Below are 20350 nucleotides of genomic sequence, written 5' to 3' on the forward strand. Positions count from 1 at the left end.
CGAACCTCTAGTTGATTGGATTGGATTGTAGATTTCTATACTATATATAGAAATTTGTTATGAAATATATAGGACATGGATGACTTAAAATTATTTGTATAGTAATAGTAGTGATACTAATAATTATGACGACTTAACCAAAAATACATTTTTCACTAGTTAATTAAAAATGATTGTGTAAGTCAATTTAAACTTAATCTGAATCGACTGAATCTAAATTGTTTTTTTTATAATAATTTTATATTATTCAGTAGATGTCACAATACGTTGACGGTTCTATCCAAAAATAAATAAAATATTCAAACATATAACAGCGATAATTGTGTTAATTTCACAATTTTTTTTTCTGTGTCATTACTTTTTAGGACAGTTAAAGTTCTTAGGTTTGCATCTTTGTGGGTAATTTAAAATTAAAAAATGGATATAATTGGTACTTTACGGGGAATCAAAAGAAAAAATTACCATTATTTTTAAAATAATCAGAAAAATATTATAAAGAAACAATAGCCGAGGTTATAATACGGATATACATATACTAATAAAAATAAATAAATAAAATAAAATAAAATAAGTGTGGGTGCAATGTCTCCCAATAATTAATGGTGTATTGGTGTTTGTCGCCTTGCCACCAATTACATTAAAAAATGTTTTCCAGTGATGTATTATACTTATCTAAATTTATAAAATGTCTATATATCAAAATTAATTAAAATTAATAAAAAGGCAAACATCACAACTTTCATTATACTAGACCAGTGGCGTAATTTGAAATTGATTCTGGGGTAGGATTGGGATGTAAGTTTATATTATCGTTCTAGTAGGACTACGCCCCACACACCACCCCTTGACCATTAAATCTCATAGATCACAATATCATATTAATTTGTTATTACTTATTATAAATTAAATGAGGTAAATGGTAGGTATAATAATGGTTTTCAAAGACAATAAAGTACCTAAACAATTAAATTAAATTAAATATATTTTTCATAAATTATAATATCAAGTCCATTTTCCTTTTTGTTTTTTTTCGCTAAAATATCCAGTACATCATCGGGGTTCAACTTAATGCCCCGATGCACTGATAACTTCGTAAGTCTATTCAAGCATTCCTATTAAGTATTTAAGTTATTAAAAGTTCATAATTATTATGTAATTTACAAAAATAATGATTATTACTCGTTTTATTATAATAGACATTTATGTTGCATTGTTTCTCAAGGGTTACAGTAATATAATATTCGAAAAATAGTTAATCCCTTATACCACAGAATAAATAATATTATGTTTTCATTCATTACCAGTCTATACCACGTTCATATAATTTATGTACCTATTTTTGTAAAAAGTTTTAGTTAAAAATGATAACAAGAGTTGTAATTTGTAGATTTTATCAGTGTTATCTTTTAACTATGAGCTATACAATTTTCTTAACATGTATGTATTGTACTAGTTGAACTATCGTAGTTTTATATTAGTAAAATAAAAAAAAAAATCTCAACTATGGTAATATCCATGAATTCTTATATCTTATTTTAAAATATTTCTGATCTTAAAATCTTTTAAAGCTATTAAGTGCTTACGGGAATTTAATTATGGTAATTCAATAAAATAACGTCTGGGGGGGGGATAATTATACGTCACTGGACTAGACCATAAGCACAGTTTGAGGGGTTTTGGGGGAGGGGCTTGGAAATATTAGTATATATCCCCTTCCACCTTTATGGGTATAATATCTCAGGGAAAATCAAAAAGTACATACATGCAAATTATAATAGCCCCCCCAAATTTAAAACTCAAATTGCGCCAAATGCCAATTGACTAGACATCTGCAAAATGTCTGCAAAACAGTCTACTTTCAGTCACCTGAGAAAAATAAGATTACAAAAACTAATAATATATGTAAACGTATAATGATAGTTATACATATATAATAATATAGTAGATATATAAAAATTGTGAATTGCGAGTTGCGACGCTAGAACGCAGCGCATGGATATCGTTAAGTTAATTACTGTGGTAATCTCAACAACGGAGGTATATAGTGTTGGGTGGTAGTCGCGAAAATAGCCGTATTCTCGACAATCTCGTATAAGAGAAAAGTACCTAATTTTTTTCTAACCCAGTGGTCGATAATCTTTTTGGATTTTCTGGCCACATTCACGAATTAAAAAGAGTTTACGGACCGGTAAAAATAAAAATGTTATATTCTTAAACAATTTACCATGAAAAAAAAATACCGTCTAACTTAAAAATAATAAAATAAAAATTTCTCAAAATTAAATGCAATAAAAATCTTTGTTAAGACAATTATGCAATAATATTCAAATCAAACCAAACAAATGTAATTTTTCTATAGTTGTAAATTTAGTATTTTTTACTGAAACTATGTACAGTCGTACAGTTGGTAATTTTAACTAAAAATAGAGCTGTACCGAGGCCGAACTTTAGGGTCTCAGGGCTTCAGTGCAGCTACTAAAGAAGGGCCTTTTTAAATTTATATATATATATATATTAATAAAAACTGCTTTTAATTTGTATATATTCAACATACTTAAATAAAACAAATATTATACATATTATATCATTATCATAATTATAAAATAAATATGTATATATACATTAAACATAAAAGAACAGATTTATAAAAAAATAATTAACACATTTTTATATGACCAGCTATTTGTTCTGCAAAAGAACGTATCACTTCACTGTAGTCCATTCCTTGCATTATACCTTCTGACTCAGTGTATAAGTGTATATAACACGGCGAGTGAAATAAATGTTTTTTCCTCTCTGTTGGATCTTAAATAATTTTAATTTTTTTAAGAGCAAAAAATGACCGTTCTGCTGAGCAGTTTGATATAAGGGTACTCAACAGTCAACAGCATTCTAAGCAATATTCTTATATTTGGATAAATGTCTATAAAAAGCCATTTTCTAGGATAAATTTATATAGCTCCAGTAATGACATTTTTTTCTCTTGTAGCTTCTGTGGACAACAAATGAGCTTGTAAATGCTAACAATCGTTTTTTATATTCTATTTCTATTTCTCCGTGCGACCGTGCTAATCAATAATTTATGTGTGATACCTTTTTTTTCTTGTGGTGTTTACCTGAGGGCCCCTACAAGCAGCTGCCTGGTTTTCCTAGGCGGAAGTTTGGCCCTGCAGGTTGTCCCGTGTATAACAATTAAGTAAACTAAGATCGACATGAAAACCAACTAAACCAGGTATATATATAGTATATACTATATCTATAGTTTTTTTTCGTGGAATAATTCTTTAAAATTTAAAATTTGAGTTACAACGTGAAAAAAGAGATTTGTGAACATTTGTCTGATGTGTTTACATTTGGCACATAACATATCAATTTTTTTACTATTAGTAATTTGGTAAGCGTTATAATGGCCTATGGCATATAAACGTGCAACTGGCCTCTCTATAAGCCATTCCGACCCTGGTTATATACGTATCACAGATTATAACAATATATACCTACAATGTAGTAAGTATTGTTGTATTAATATTAGGCTTACAACTAATCTAAATATCTTTTAAATGTTATTGCGTATAGTAAAATACTAAAATATAGTATAATTATATATAATACAAGAATTATACATATAATCAATGGTAAAAGTTTCAAGACTTTACATTTCGTCCACAAGGCCACAAATAACATTTTAAATGAAACAATAAAATAACTAATAAGTAAAATTGTAATGATTGGTTTTTATTTGAAGAAAATCGTTCGTTAATAAATCGTTATTTTACACATGATTTTTCGATTATATTCAATCTTGTCAAAAATTTAAAAATCAAATGATTAAAAAAAAAAATATTTATTTGTGGAATTACTCTTTTTTTTAATGCAATAATAATTTGCTAAGAATATTGAATTAAATTTTGAAATCTTATAGGTATGAAATACTAAATTTTATATGAAATTTTAACTACAAAATTATTTTTATATAGTTTTGCAATTTTAATAAAATTTTTTGAATGTCAAAAAATAGCTCAAAAAGAATTTAAATATTGTGTAAATTAAACATTCTATAGAAAATGCTTTAATATAAGAAATTCGCATACCGAATTGAAAAATCAGTACATTATTTGCTTTTCAGATCTCGCAATATTTAAAATATTTATATCGCGAAAAATGATAAAATGTTAAATTCATTAATTCACAATAAAATAGTAAAGTTTGTAAAATAGTGAAAGTGGGAATTATATATAACAGTATATAGTTGGATTGTAGTGTATGTTGCCGTGTATGGTATATATACTTATTACAATTTAAAATGCAATTATTGAATTATATAATGTAAAATTATACAAATTTAACAATAAATAATAATTATCAATTCGACAGACGACAATTCATATAATGTTAGTTATTTTAGACATATTATTCGCACGAGTTAGAAATAGGTATTTTATATTAATGTAGGTATAAAGTATAAACAGTAATATAATTTTCTAATTATATACTACTGGCTGGTGGCTTCTGCATTGGTCGAGGTGACTTTAATAAATTTGAGTATACCTATATAAAATTATGGTATTGATAATTATTTAATTTAGTTAAATTAACTAGTCATATAAGTTGTTATTATTTAAAAAAGTAAAAAATAAAAAATAAAATTATACAACTTCTAAAATAGTATTTAGAGCTTTTTTAAAGTGAGAATGGTTGTAGTTTAAGAGGGGCTTTAAGAGAAGTGTTAGGATTTCCGGGACTCAAGCCCAATGGATCTCTTCAATTCGGGCTTAGTAATTCGTATTGCATGGCATATTTTTATTATTTGTTGTTTATCAATATTTATTTAATTTAAATTAGATGGTATTATAGACATCCGTCACAGTCCGTACAATTGCTGTAGCCTGTAGGTACTTATAACATTGGTCTTGGGGACCGATTTAATCATAAACTAGCCACTAGGTAGTGATAAAATAGTAAAAAAAAAAGAAATGTCTACGTTTAGGAATTATCCAGCCTACTCAAATGTAACCCTCAACAGTCAACGCTCCCCTTATTGTCGGAGAAAATCTATAAAATACGTAGAAGTGTACTGCATTAATAAAAAAATAATAATTTATAATATTACAAAGCGAATGAAGTGGTAGGCGGGTGGCAGTGGTACGATATAAAAATAGTAATAACAATAATAATAACATAGTGTAATAACTAATAGTGGTCGACCGTGTAAAATGTCAATGGCCCAATGGCCGTCTAGCGCGTGGATCGCCACTATAGGTCAACGGCCAATGTCGCATCGCAAGTCGCGAGTACTCGTGACGCGCGGATGACCGTCTACGCGATCGACGTCAGAAACTCGGAACCGGGGAGTTGAAGTTTGTTAAATTGTTGGAGTAGTAAACGTTAGTAGTAGTAGTAGTTGTAGTCGCTGTTGTGGAGGGAGAGAAGCCGCCGTCAAACAAGGACGCCCGCAGTGCATGCAACTCCGTATTTCGGCGAGTACGAAAACGACAAGTTTCCGTGCGTTACAGACACGGATGCGTTCGTTGAAATTCGTGTAATCGTCGGGCCGCCGGGCGTTTACGTTGGTCACGCCGATCGCACGCGGTTGCCGGCACTGTTGCCGCGGTGCTTGGTGAGTATTATAAATTGTCTGCGAGACTGCGACACACACGCGCAACGTCCGATGTTGGTTCCGTAATTACCAATTCCGTATATTGTCGATAGCGTTGTCGTCCCGTGCGCTCGTGTCGTCTGCGCTCACCGTCGAGGCATCAACGCCGCCGCCGCCCCCCACCGACGACGACGGCTCGCAATCAATTCCCGTCACGATTGCCCGACAAAGTCCGAACGCAACTGCAGCCAAGTACGTAAGTGGATTTTTCTGCTACACAGTATCACGCTAACAAACGTTACGTTCTAGACTGTTTTTACGTTTTATTTATAATTCCTATTTTTGATTTTTTTTTTTTTTGTTGTTGCTTTGTTCGATCTTTTATACCCGCCGTCGGACGTTGTTTTCGTCGTGTATTTTGTTTAATTATTTTACATTTTATTGTTGTCATTCCATCAGTACACCTAACCTTGCAGCTAGCGTTCCGTTTTCCGCGATGGATTTCTTCTAAACAAAGGTAACAAGAAAAAGACATATCTTGCGCGTGCGTGTGTTGCACGTTCGTTGTTGTATGCATTTACACTAACACGCGCGCGCGTGTTGTGTGTGTGTGTGTGTGTGTGTGTGTGTGCAGTCATCGTCGTCTGGTAAAGAATGTGTAAATCCAATTCAAGACATTGCGATTTTTCGTTTTTCCTTGTGTACCTGTTGATCAACGACGGATTTTCGGCGATTTAGCGTCGTTCATACATAAATATATTGGTGGACCTACATTGCCATCGTGTTTCGAAAATTTTGATCGGAAAGTACCCTTTTTCCGGCAGTGTGCCGTTTGAGGGAGCGACGATCGTCATCACTGCCGCTCTTCCCCCGTCCCGCCCCGTGTATTACACACTGGTTTTTTTGCTATACTCCATCGTCCTTGTCCTCGTCCTCCGCGTGCGATTGCCGTTCGGTGATCCAGAACGTGTTATAAATCTCGATGACGTTCATTACGCGTGATCCATTGTCTGTTGTCAGCGGTCCGCTGCTTGATCTTAACCTAGAATAATCGCGGTGATCTATCGGTGATTCTTCGGGGACCATTCGCCCACTTCGCGTTCTGACTATTTTGTACGCCGCCGCAGGTAAAACACCACCCTACCCCTTTCCATAATTGTAATTTACGAACAACGAAATCCGAACATCCGGTGTCCGTCTTGTTTATTTTATTTTTATATTTTTGACGTCGGGCGACGATTCACCATTTTATTTGTAAAAAGTTCATTTTACTTAATTGTGTTGATCATTTAGTATAATAATAATACTTGATTTTAAATCTGCTGAAAATTTATTTTCATTACTTTTATTTAATTGAAATTGATAACCTATATAGTATACCTATTTAATTAAGTTACTATTAGAACTCGTGGAATAAATGTCCTATTATAATATCACTAATCAATTAGATGTTTGGGTTACTAAGTTTAGGCCTAAAATAGTTTTATTATGTGAGAGATACTTCACTGGACTGTTAAATAACATTAAATTTTAAAAAAATTATCAAGGGAATTTTCTTTTATCTGCAAGCATCTAAATAGGAATTAAAAATTTATTTAACTAGAAATTGAATGAAAATTATAAATATAAATTACAAGCTGTTTGAATTTATGTATACATTTTTAATGATTTTATGGTTATAATTTACCTATATAGTAGTACTTTGAAGCAGTAATCTGAAAGAAATGAATTTTTTTTAAATGTTATAGGTTTACAATCAAGTTTATTAAGTTGTAATTGTTATAAATAGGTACTTCTTCAACTTTTATTTTAAACAATTAAAATACACAATTTTATGATTTCTTATTATTCCATATAACTGTTGGATTAATATAATATTTATCTATGCATTTTTATATTTTTCAGAAATTTGCATGGAATTGTAACTGTGATACTCAACCAAAAATCAAGATTTCGCGTAGTTCATATTTACCTGTAAGAGTCTACCGTAATACACCTATAGTGGTGTCTCATATTAAAATATCCAGTTTAACGTTGGATAATAGGGAGGAAGAGACATATTCGTCCCCGCAGGTGACACGTAAAGACACGACGGACGTCTACGCAGAACGCGGGGGTGCTTCTCGTGTCTTCGGAGGAAGGGACGACGCCCGTTCCGAATCCAATCAGCAACCGCGTTGGATACCTCCCTCGATAATCAGACGCGATGCACTCGCCCAAGAGGACGCTAATGATGCCGTGTTTCGCAAGGTGCGCGGCATTCTTAATAAGCTTACGCCTGATAAATTTCAAAAACTGAGTGATGATATTTTACAAATTGGCTTAAACACCAGTGTTGTATTGAAGGGTGTCATATTTTTGATTTTTGAAAAAGCTCTCGATGAACCTAAGTATAGTTCTATGTACGCACAGCTGTGCAAACGGCTTAGCGACGAGGCATCAAACTTCTTAATTGACCAAGATCCAAACACTTTTCGCGAATTATTACTAAAAAGGTGCAAGGTCGAATTTGATAACCGTTCTAAAGCAACTGCTGAGTTTGACAATGACAATGGAACACCATTATCTCCAGAAGATGAAGAACGACGACAGGTAAGATAAATTAAAAAACTTCTATTTTTATAATAATTTTATTTGTGGATATAAATGCGTTTCTTTGGAGACCTCAAACTAAGTATTATAATATATTAACATTAGTTTTTTATGTTTTTCTTATACATAATCTGATGAATTTTTATATTTTCACGTGTAATTTAAATTATATAATAAATATTTTATATTCAATTACCTATATTATATTTTGATTTATAGGTGGCTAAGCGCAAGATGTTGGGCAACATACGCTTCATCGGCGAACTTGGCAAGTTGGAGATCGTGGCGGAACAAATATTGCACTTGTGCATTCAACAGTTATTCCCGAGGAAGTCCAATGTCAAGGACGCGGCGGAGGACCTCGAATGCTTGTGTCAGATAATGAAAACATGTGGTCGCATATTGGACACGGAAAAAGCAAAACCACTGATGAATCAGTATTTTGATAGAATTGCTCAGTATGCTGAAAATCCTGAACTGCCATTGAGAATCAAATTTATGTTGTTGGACACCATGCAATTGAGAAAGGACAACTGGGTACCACGAAAAGCTACTACCACAGAAGGTCCAATGCTCATGGATCAGGTTAGTTTTAATCATGTATTAACTTTTTCTTAGGTTCAGGTCCTGTTAAATAGATAAAATAATATTATATTTTTTACACCTATTAATTATTTGCTGGATTGGAAATTAAAAACGTCTAGAATTATATTTGGAAGCAATTGAGTAATTTTTTGTCTTAAATATTTGATGAATAAAATTTCTTTGGACATTAATATTCATATATTAGTTTAAAATCTTTTATGATAAATTTAAAAATTGCTAAATAGTTTTATTTATCATATGAATGTTTGGTAATAACTTTTTTTTTTTATATATAACAGGTAATGATAAAACTCATTTATTTGTACTGACAATCGTTAGTAGAAAATGTAATTAAATAGAATTACTAAACTGTACAGTAGCTATAGGTATAATCAAACATTAGAAATCCTTAAATTGTAGGCCGATACCTTGCCAATCTGGCGCTGACAACAAAATAACTGACTTTATATTATTTACATGACATAAGAAAATATGAATTAAACTTTTTTTTAATTATTAATGAATCAAAGTAATCACACTTTTATTTGAATCAATAAGTTTTGTTAATTTGATTTAAAATATCTTTCTATAAACATAAAAAGAAATGATTCTAGCTTATCTTAGAATAAACAGTTTTGTAGTCTATTTATAATAATTTTAAATTAGAGAATGTCCTTTACAATTTACGTGTGTATGCAAGTATTACATTTCTATAATCTGAAGTATGTAAATTGTATTGCAATCATTAAAATATCAAAACAACATAACGTGCAATTTGTAAACATTGTATTATTAATAGTATTATAGCACAATAGTATATGAATTCAGTAATATATACTTTTTGCACAAACCTAAGTGCTGTAGATCATCACAAAAATTAACACAAGTGTAGGTCAGTGGCATATCTAGGATTTTTATCTAGGGGGCGATATGACTAAAACTATTTAGCACATTAGGGCCAGGCCGCCAGGGGGACAAATATCTAGGTTATCTATAAATCTCTAAACTAAAAAAAAAGGGCTCTGGGGGATGATATCACCCATATCACCCCCCGTAAATACGCCACTGGTGTAGGTTGTAATTATCAGGATATATTTTCACAGTTATGGCATACATATTAAAATTCCAAGTTTTTATTAATAGCATTTAATGACCAACTTTCAGCCTTACAATATTAAATGTATGTTGATTTAAACTTAAAATAAAAGTTTAATAAATAAAAATTTTTATAAAACAATAGTATAGTAGTGCTTACTCAACATTTTTAATTCAAATAATAATATTAATTTAATGTTTGTTTTTAGGTGACTGATATTGTGAGTGGAGAAACTAATGGGCAGAATCAGAGAAACAACCAAATGCAAAATGTGAATCAGTCTAAAGAAATGTTCAGACGTTCACTAAAAATACGAGATGATATGATAAGTTCTACTCCGGTATTACCATTCAATTCTACAATGCCAGATAAATTTAATTCCATAAATGGTTTTACCAATTCTGGTAATTACTATAATGTAAATGGTCATAAAAACCACCAACGACTATTAAATATTAACTCTGGCAATAACTATTATCCACCTGCTAGAATAAACTATACTATTAATACCCAGCAAAATAATAATAATACAAATAATAATATGAACAATAACAATATGAAAGATCTTGGTCCAAATATTAAAAAACTTTTGCGTGTGCAACAAGGTACTAAACCAGAAGATATGTCCTTACGTCCAGCTGCAAATAGTATGTTATGTAAACAAATTCAAATAAAACCACCGCCATTATCTATGACTCACATAGGTCAATCAAATCAAATAAAGTTAACAGAAGTACAACAGATTCAAATTAAACAAAATTCACACGATAAGCATAAAAACATGAAAAAAGATAAGGGAGTTTCTAAAGAAGAAGCTATAAAGAAAGGATTAGACATTTTGGATAAACTTGGCACAGATCCATCCATGGATGCAGCGAAAGCAGCAAAAGCATTTGCAGATATCAAAGTGCCTGATAGGTTTTTAGCAGACGTTATGTATGTTCTCCTTTTTGAACGGTTTCGCAAAAGAGTTGATTTGGATGAAGAATTATTATTCCGTTTCACTCAAGAGACCAAGAAACAAAGTATTATTTCTGAATCTATAGCTATAGATTGTCTAAAACGTTTTATATTGAAAGGACCTGAGTATGAGTCCGATGATGATAAAACATTATATAAACGTTTTTCCAAATATGCTGCTGAAATCTGTCAAAATGTGTCTTCTATTTCAGAACTAGCTGAGGTATCGGAGAATGGTAAAAGATATCCAGCGTTCTTAATGGTCTTGCAAGATTTAAATGAAGTCATAGGAAAAAATGAACTAACAACAGTGTTCAAAGAAAGTAAAGTTAATTTACTAAATACTTTACCTGAATCTTTAAGAACTAAAGAACAGCTTGCAGAAATTTTACAAGAACGTAATCTAACTTTCCTATTTCCATTGCTACGTATACAATCTGACTTGTGGAAACAAATAACTAGTGATCCAAACCCAACACAATTTTATAAATGGATTAAAGAAAATTTAGATCCAGTCCATTATATAGATCCTGGTTTTATTACAGCCTTGACCACAGTGATGGTCAAATTTATAACACAAGAGACCAATAGTATAGAAGTAAATGCCTCAAAAGCTGATTTGGAAAAAGAAAAGAGCCTTCTAGAAAAATTCAAGCCAATAATGAGAACATTTTTTGATGACCAAAATGATCTACAAATGAATGCCATCTATGCATTACAAACATATTTTTTTTCACTTGATTTCCCGAAAGGCTTATTGCTAAGATGGTTCAATTTGATGTATGAGTTGGAAATTGTTGAAGAGGAAGCTTTCTTAAAGTGGCGTGAAGATGTAACCGATGCATATCCGGGCAAAGGCAAAGCGTTATTCCAAGTAAACACTTGGCTAACTTGGTTGGCTGAGGCAGAATCTGAAGACGAAGAAGACGATGACGATTGAAATTTTAGTTAAACTAATTAAATATCATTCTATTATGGTTTTTGGTCCTCTTGTGTAGCTCTAATGTTTGTTTGTTTTTTTTCTACAAAACTTTTATTTTCTTTTGTGTGTGCCTTGATTATGGCATTTAAATCACTTATACTGCCACCAGTCTTATGCTACTAGTAAAATTATTAAATATGACACTACATTAAATAAATTGACAACCTCTTATTTATATATTATAATTTTTAATCCATCTAAAGAAAAATTACAAATGTCTGTGTTATACTCTAAATTATATTATCTCATTTTGGTTTATTATTTGCTTGTTATTGAACACCAATTATTTGTTCAATTATCCATTGAACAATTTTTCATTTTAATATCATTCATGTTAAAATAAGTTAAAATTGTTCAACTTCTACAAAAACTATCCTTTATCCTGATGACCAAAAAAATTTTAAGTACTTATAACATTGCCGAGTTTAGACTAGTTTAAAAAATATAAATAGATGCTTTATGAATTATTACAAATAGTACAAACCTAGGTTTCCTAGGAGTAGACGTTTTAATAGGTCCCATGGTTCACAGTGTGACTAATAAACTTGACTATTATTATTAATTACATTTTTAAAAATCTATTAGAATAAAATTAATCTACTGATAGTGTATCTATGTTCTACCTATATATTAAATTATATACGGTCTTGTACCTAATTGATTTTTTGCTGTAATAGTCTTGTATAATGTCATATCTATCTTAAATATAGAATATAATACACTTAAATAGGTTTAAGTAACTATGGCTTTATCAGCCAATCTACAGAATCTACATCATTTTCACAGGTCCTCATATATATGGGAGAAAATATCCATTTATGTTGGACGATATTAGTAAAATATTTTTAAGTTTAAACAATCATAAATTGATAACCAACCATCTGAGTAGTTTTCTCAAATTTTTACAACAAAATATTTTTTAGCTATTAGTGGATTCTTCTTGTTTCATTATTTAATATATCCACTGCACAAAAATAAAACCACAGAATAGCGGAGTATGGCTTAAATATAAATATATAATAATCAATTCTGTGATTAAACTTTTGGTGGGCATACAAAAAGATTTGACAGGCCAGCGTCCGTGAGGACTTTGGTCTGGTGATCGTGGCTGGTATATATGTATGATGTCTGTCAGTGGTCGCAACTGGGTAGAGGCGGATAAAGATGTGCGCCAAAGAGTCATTTCGGGGAATCGTAAGTTCCTACACGAGGGTAACAGGTAGACAATTACATACGTTAATTCCTACATATGTGATGTGTAAGTTCCTACACGAAAAAAAAAAGGTACGTATGTTAGTTCCTACACGGCGGAAGACAGGTATCTATGTTAGTTCCTACACGACGAAAGACAGGTACTTGTGTAAGTTCCTACACGATAAAAAAAGGTACATGTGTAAGTTCCTACACTAGGAACATTATAAGTTATCAATCTACGTCTATAAAATACTTAAAATTATTAAATATTATATAGAATGCCTTATTTGTATAATTTTTTTTACAATAAATGACGAATTATTATTATATTATTACAATTATTATTTTTAAAATTATGAAATTGATAATATTTATAAGGTAAATTATTAAATATTATAAAGAATTATATATTATATAGAATAAAGGGTTAAAATGTATGACAGTATTAGAATATGATATAACTAATATTAGATTGATAACTTATAACATACTTTGTGTAGGAACTTACACATGTACCTTATTTTATCGTGTAGGAACTAACATATGTATCTTGTTTACCTGCTAGGTCTCGTGTAGGAACTTACATTCGCCCTTACTATCCAAATCAGTTGAGGTGAATAACCAGAAACTATATGATTAATGATTATCTACTGACTACTGATATTATACAATAATTAATATTATTGTTGTCAGTGGTTGTATCAAATGGGTGGTTAGTAGGTAAAACTCTTGAAATGTTTTCAAAATTAAAAATAAATACTAATAGTTTGAAAAGAGAATAAAGTGTTAACGCTTCACAGTTTACACTAATAATATATAAGTTCAGCTCCGTGTAGTGTGCATATAAATATATAATTAAAACTATAGTTTTTCATTTCATATATAAATTTTTTTTTAATAATCCCCCTTCCCCCAAAAAACTAACTGGATGCACCTCTGGTTGTTGTACGTACAATAATATAATATTCCTTTACTTTATAGGAATATAAATTAAAATCTAGAATTGGGCAAATGGAATCGCGGTAAGAAAGTCCGCATAAAAAATTACATATTCCTTCCCCCTCCACTAAATGACGTCCCTGTAATTGGTAACAAAATGAATGCTGTTTCTTTTAGACATTTACAGAAAATATTATCAGGACCCGTTGGGCGTGGAGTAATAATTCATTAAACATCTCTATAAAAGAAAAATTTATAACATTTACAAATTATGAAGAATTTTCAAAAATATTATGAATTATGATTATTATCACACATATAGGTAGTTCATTAAGAAATTTAAATATTTCATTTTTATACGTGTGAGAAGAGTTACAATAGATTAACAATATTAATACTAGAGCTTCAACATTATTATATAAGGCATAAAATCAGGCAACTCCTTAGACGGAAGAGTTTTGTAAATTATAAAAATTCCAAAATAATTTAGGGACTCAGTTGATTGACTCAACATGAGTTTTATTAATAAATATTTCCATCAATTGTTCATATTGTTCTATTTTATATCAAACTCAATAAAAAGTTTTAAAAATAAAAAATAAATTAATAAATAATTTATATTCATGATACCTATATTGTAATTATTTTACATTTGTTACGAATATTAAAATTTAAACAAGATACGAGTGTTTTTAAAGTTTTGAAAATTTGATGAGCATTTTATTTTTCTTAAATTAAAATTGTTAATTCTTTACTAAACCAAGACGGGTGTCGGATATGAATTTATAATTACCCATATGTCCACGAATTTTCAGAATAAAATAATTTTTCGCATAATTATTTATATAGGAATAAAAAGTATCTATGTTGTTTTTTTGTTTATAAAACCTAGACTAGATAAGACACAATAGATACCTACGTAATCTCTAGCATTCCAATTAAATACATAATCAAAATATTCAAATAAATTAAAATCAGTAAATCATTAATATAGTTGTACCACATATTATGTTAGATTAAGTGGTGGATGAAAGATGGAACAAATTAACAGGGACAATAGGCTAATTATTTTCCATTACATTAATAAATAAAAAGTTATTTAAGACAATCAAGGATAACAATAAACAAATGTCAAATTGTGTGTAAGTATTATATATTTATAATTATGGTTATTGGTTATTGTATTGAAAAAAGTAAATATGATATTGTATCATTAAAATATGTATATCGATGTTACTATACAAGCTAGAGAAGGTACTTATAGGTATCTTGTAATTTGTAATCAGCAATCAGTAATCACTTAATAAAAAATTAGCATCAGCTAGGAATCAAGGATGTTTATTAAGAATTTTTTCTACATAATTAAGTAATTGGTATAGAACTTTACTATACAGCACGATTAAAGATATACCTATTATTAAAAATGAAAAGGTCATAGTTCTTAAAAATATTTCTTTGAACGGAAAATTTCGTAAAATGCAAGTTCGTTATACATGGAAGTTTCACTGTATTATATCCAATTATGTGCAGTTGGCAGTTGCCCCAGTTTATAATATGATTCAACATTACTCGTGACTCCTAAGTTATGTTTCAGTGAAAATTAACACAATACCATAAAATATAATTAGATACTTGAGATTTTAAATGAAAAATCTTGTTATGTAGCATTGATTTTAAAATATACGTATATTTTAAAATTAATGTTATTTAGGCTTCGAAGTTCGAACATTTTGATAGTCATAATAATATGAAGATTACATTTCTTTTTTACTTACAATTTTTAAATTTAGAGTTCCTTTGATATATTAAATTTAATTACAATACTTATACTCACTATCATCAATTCATCATCTCTACGTTTTTGAAGTTCTTGGTTCAATTTATTCATTTGTTCACGTTGAATGTTTTGTATACGATCTGAAGAAATAGGAATGTTAGACCACGATGTAGAATTACGCAAATTTGATTGTAACCGTAAAGTGAGTTATTTAATATAACACATATAAGTTATCTTTAAAGGACGTGGTTATTCGAGATTATCTAAGATAACTTTTCCAAGAAGAGTGAAAGTACATTTTTAGATATTATAATAACTTCCATTGATTAAAAAATATTTGAGATTCTATTAAAATCAATATCAGTATTTTAAACGACAGTTTTAAGTTTTAACCTCAGGTAAATTAAACATAGGAAATCAAAATAATCAAATTGCAAAAACGTAATTTTTCATGTGCCTATAGTACTTAAGCTACTAAATTTTAACTATTAGACAATAAAATTGTGACACTCATAAAGAATAACTTTCTTTTCAAGTATATCGATTTTTGCTTTGAAAATTTTGGTTTTCTCTAATAAAATCAAAATAGTTTTTAATAAGTTAATATATTGTTGAGTGTGTTTTGCCCATTTTTATTTGTTAATATTATCATTGATTATAAATATTAGTATTTATAATCAATGATATTATTTACAAAAAAGATTATTATCTTGAGAATTTTTTAATTCACCAATACTAGTTTTATAATTATAATAGTGGTTTTAAACATAGGTCATTACACCATTCCTCTTTGGTATTTTGGTAAAATTTAAGATTACTGGGAACATAGGTTCGCTAGGATGTTTGGATAATCTGAGACTGTAAAATAACTCATTGAGTGGGTTGTGTAACGTATGTAGGATTTAAATACAGTTTTTAAATTTCTAATACTATTTTTATTTAGGTATACGTGCAACGTTTGATTTTTGAGATTATATAGAAGAATTTTTTAATAAAACGAAAGATTAATTAGTGTAATGTTTAGGTTTGATTTTTTAGCAAGGCATCGAATTTGGATGCCATGCATATAATTTGATTTTAAAAGTTTGTAAAGATATAGTTATAAAGTTAGATCTTAGATCGTTAGATGAGATGTCGAGGTAAACTCGACAGTTCCACACCTACTGTACAACAAAACGATTAAATAGTAAATATTTTCCCGTTTTTTAAATTGAATGTTTTATTTAATTTCAGCATTTCGTTAAAAATCATTCTGAACATTATATTTGCATGTTACGATTTTATTAGTCAGAGTAACACATTTGGTCGAAGATTGAAGACGGTGACATGAATAAAAATATAGTTTATACCTATGTCCTACTATGCATATATAATGTAATAGGCAATAGCATAAAGATTAAATTAATATGTGTATACTGTATATCTACAAACCATAAATAAACATAAGCCTCTCGTATTTTGTAATACATTTAATATATAAGGGTGGATTGATATTTTTATAAATAAACGCAGATTGCAGATATATAATATTAAAATTAAAAATAAGATTTCATCCCAAAATTATTGTGCAGCAAGTAATAAATATATTGATATCTAAATTCTAAGTACAAAAAATACCTATGATAATATATGTTTTATATTAAGATTAACGTTTTGTATTATAAGTATAAAATTAATAAAGCTGAATAACCTACCCAAAAGTTATTACATAAGTTTGTCAATAAATGTTGTTCTTCTGGGAATTAGGAAATGTTACTTTCATATCTCTTTGAATTGTAATTATATATTAATACATTATATATTATATAATGGATATCCGGATATCCCAGCGGCCCAATATCAAGTAAACGATTTTTTAGTAATAATGTCGTGTTTTTATAGTTTATAATATGAAATGCGTGTCTACATTGACAGCAGACAGCAGCAGTTAGCAAGACGAATATTATAATATTTATACGGAATTATTCATTGAATAGAAATCAATCTATATTATATATTATCTAATTCAGTATTGAATGTGATGGTAAAAAAAATTTTCAAGGAAAAATTTCTGCTAAAAAAGAATTTAGAGATAATAATAAGTATCGGTTAAAAAGTCTAGGAAAATGTTTTGTTTTGAGAAAATGTAAGATATATATCTTTAAAAAATAAAAAAAGTTTATTTAGGTACAGTTGTAACTCACTACAGTAGATATTTTTGTGTGTAGGTACTACGAATCTACGACATTTTGTGTACTACAAAATTGCAAATTTGCAACACGAAAATACAATGTGCACTATCTTTATAAAGGTATTATGTAGTATATATAATATATAGTACTATAATAATTCTACAACCATACCTAGGACGTAACTCTATTATTGAAACTAAAACATTTAATTCAATTAATTTTGAAGATTATGAAATAAATATTAAACTCGAAGGTTTTACTTTACATAAAAAAATAATTTATTATTAATAATAATAATATGCGAAGAAAACAACCACTTATAAAACACAGATCATCGTAGTTTTTGAGCAAAATTCGTCCTGCATATTTTACCGAAATTTTAAGGTAAACCATTTAAAATAAATAACAATTATAAAGCAATTTTTTTATAATAAAAATAAAATTTACTATTTAGCTCATAATTATAATAGTAAATATAACTAAGTTCAAATTTAAATATGTGCACTACGAAAACTCAGAAAAAACTTGTAAATTGTTGGTACGTTATAGTTATATTATTATTTTTTCAACTTATTATATCACCAAAAATTTACATAGTATTTATATTAATTTAAACTTTAGACTAAATAATTAATTTATGTAAATACAAGGTATACAAAAAAAAATGGGGAGGATGATGATAGCTTGCTTGTATCCTACAGAGAAGTAGACACTAATTCTACTAACTTACTAAAGAAAAGTCGAAATCCATGCGAATACGTGAATACGTGATCCATTCAAATTTAACAGCTGGAATTTGAAACGTTTGCAACATACCTATACCTATCGTTAACCCAATTGATACAAATATTTATTACGGTTTACATTATTGTCTTCTATAGGTAACAATATAGTATGAAATCAAAACAATAATATTTAATATATTGAGTCTAAACTTTGTCAACTATGTATAACTTAATGAACCATATTATTATAGGTATATTTCTAATTAAAAAAAAATCTGAAGAATTTTGATATAAATTAATTTATATATATTTTTTATTTTATTATTTTGTAAAGTAATTGTTGAGTTATCTATTTGTAGCTTTTAAAAAAAAATAAAAAAAGATTAGTATACATATATGTTGGGTATGTGTATATAATATATAATATAAAGATATAGGTATATATAATAATATATTAATATATTACCTATTATTACATGCGTCATGCGTGTATTTTCCATGTGGTACACCCAATATGTCCCACGTGTACATTTTGTTGATTTAAAATTTAAAATATATCTTTACCTCTTCAATCGAAACTACTAAGTGACTAAGTGTCTAGGTAAATAGGTAATTATTCATGTTTGTGATAGATATATCGTAATTAGTGGGCTACATTTATGAGATGAAATCAATCATTTAATACCTCAGGGACCAGGGTGAATACTGAATATATCATTATTTAACTGAATTATTAACCAACTAGATATATATACGCCGATAACATCGCTATTCTCATCTCTAGTTCAAATACCAATCAAGTTACGGAAGTACTTCAGAATCAAGAATGTAAAATCGACACTTAGGCTAGTTAAACTAAACAATTGAAATTATTGAGAATCAAAATTAAAAACAAATCTGTACAAGTTACTTTAAAATTAAAAAGATCTCTCCGAGAATGTCCTCTATTAATGATAAACAACATCCCAGACCCTAGTCCGAATTAAAATAAAATACTTAAGCATATTTCCTGGGCCCCCACACGAGTTTTAGTGGGGCCCAGTATACTTGTTTCTGAGAAATAAAAATAATACTTTTATTATAACAAAAGACTAGCACGGAGACGGGTTCTCAGGGTTCTCTATTTAGAAGAAAAAAAATCATTGAACGATGATACACTTCATATCTTTCGTCCTCTACTAAACTCCACTATAACACTTCAACACAAACTGTTTGTATATGTCAATCATAAAACTGGCTTAAAATCATGAAATCGCAATCTGGGATCCTGCCAAATCATAGAATATCAGGCTAATTTAGGCGGCATTTCAATTAATTGCGTTTGGGCTACTAACACACGTCCCATGGTATATACCTATGTAACAAAAATTTCCTTATATAGGTACTGAATTAAAATTAAATAGGTACAATCACCAAACTAATCAAAACATTGTACAAACGTTTCCACCAAAATGTAAGAGCGCATAAACAACACACTTCAAGTGTGATATACTTGCAGTATCTCATTTAAACACAATTACTCGGGTTACTCCCCTTAAAAATCCGCAATACAGATTAAAGCGTAAATAGTGTAGAGATCTATTAAATTAATTAACGAATTCATAATTCTTATTAACAACAGAATTCTTCCTCAACGTCAATGTATGTCATTATTATCTTGTGTATACCAAATTATTCAAATTTACTTATTATATAATAGTTGTGTACAGATTGTAAAATAATGTCGTATACTA

At 29.1% G+C, this 20350-nt stretch overlaps 1 protein-coding gene across 2 annotated transcripts; it reads left to right on the plus strand.

Moving 5' to 3' along the window:
- The first annotated feature begins 5646 nt into the window (after positions 1–5646).
- LOC132917991 (eukaryotic translation initiation factor 4 gamma 2) lies at positions 5647–12072 on the plus strand. 2 transcript variants are annotated; one of them, XM_060979028.1, is made up of 4 exons: positions 5647–5852; positions 7502–8188; positions 8408–8773; positions 10078–12072. In XM_060979028.1, exons 2-4 carry the CDS (start codon positions 7997–7999, stop codon positions 11767–11769), a joined length of 2250 nt encoding a protein of 749 aa, XP_060835011.1. In that variant the 5' UTR covers positions 5647–5852; positions 7502–7996; the 3' UTR covers positions 11770–12072. The 2 variants fall into 2 exon arrangements, with proteins under 2 accessions (XP_060835011.1, XP_060835020.1); XM_060979037.1 differs by having other exon boundaries at positions 5684–5848.
- Positions 12073–20350: the final 8278 nt, after the last annotated feature.

This window comes from Rhopalosiphum padi, chromosome 1, assembly GCF_020882245.1.
Source record: "Rhopalosiphum padi isolate XX-2018 chromosome 1, ASM2088224v1, whole genome shotgun sequence".
NCBI classification, from domain to species: domain Eukaryota; kingdom Metazoa; phylum Arthropoda; class Insecta; order Hemiptera; family Aphididae; genus Rhopalosiphum; species Rhopalosiphum padi.

What these genes read in the sequence shown, in the direction of transcription:
- LOC132917991 (XM_060979028.1), top strand. Translation starts at nt 7,997, where the DNA reads ATGTACGCACAGCTGTGCAAACGGCTTAGCGACGAGGCATCAAACTTC. An exon ending in AAGATGAAGAACGACGACAG is followed by an intron (nt 8,189 to 8,407) that starts GTAAGATAAATT and finishes TTTGATTTATAG; the next exon opens with GTGGCTAAGCGCAAGATGTT. An exon ending in GTCCAATGCTCATGGATCAG is followed by an intron (nt 8,774 to 10,077) that starts GTTAGTTTTAAT and finishes GTTTGTTTTTAG; the next exon opens with GTGACTGATATTGTGAGTGG.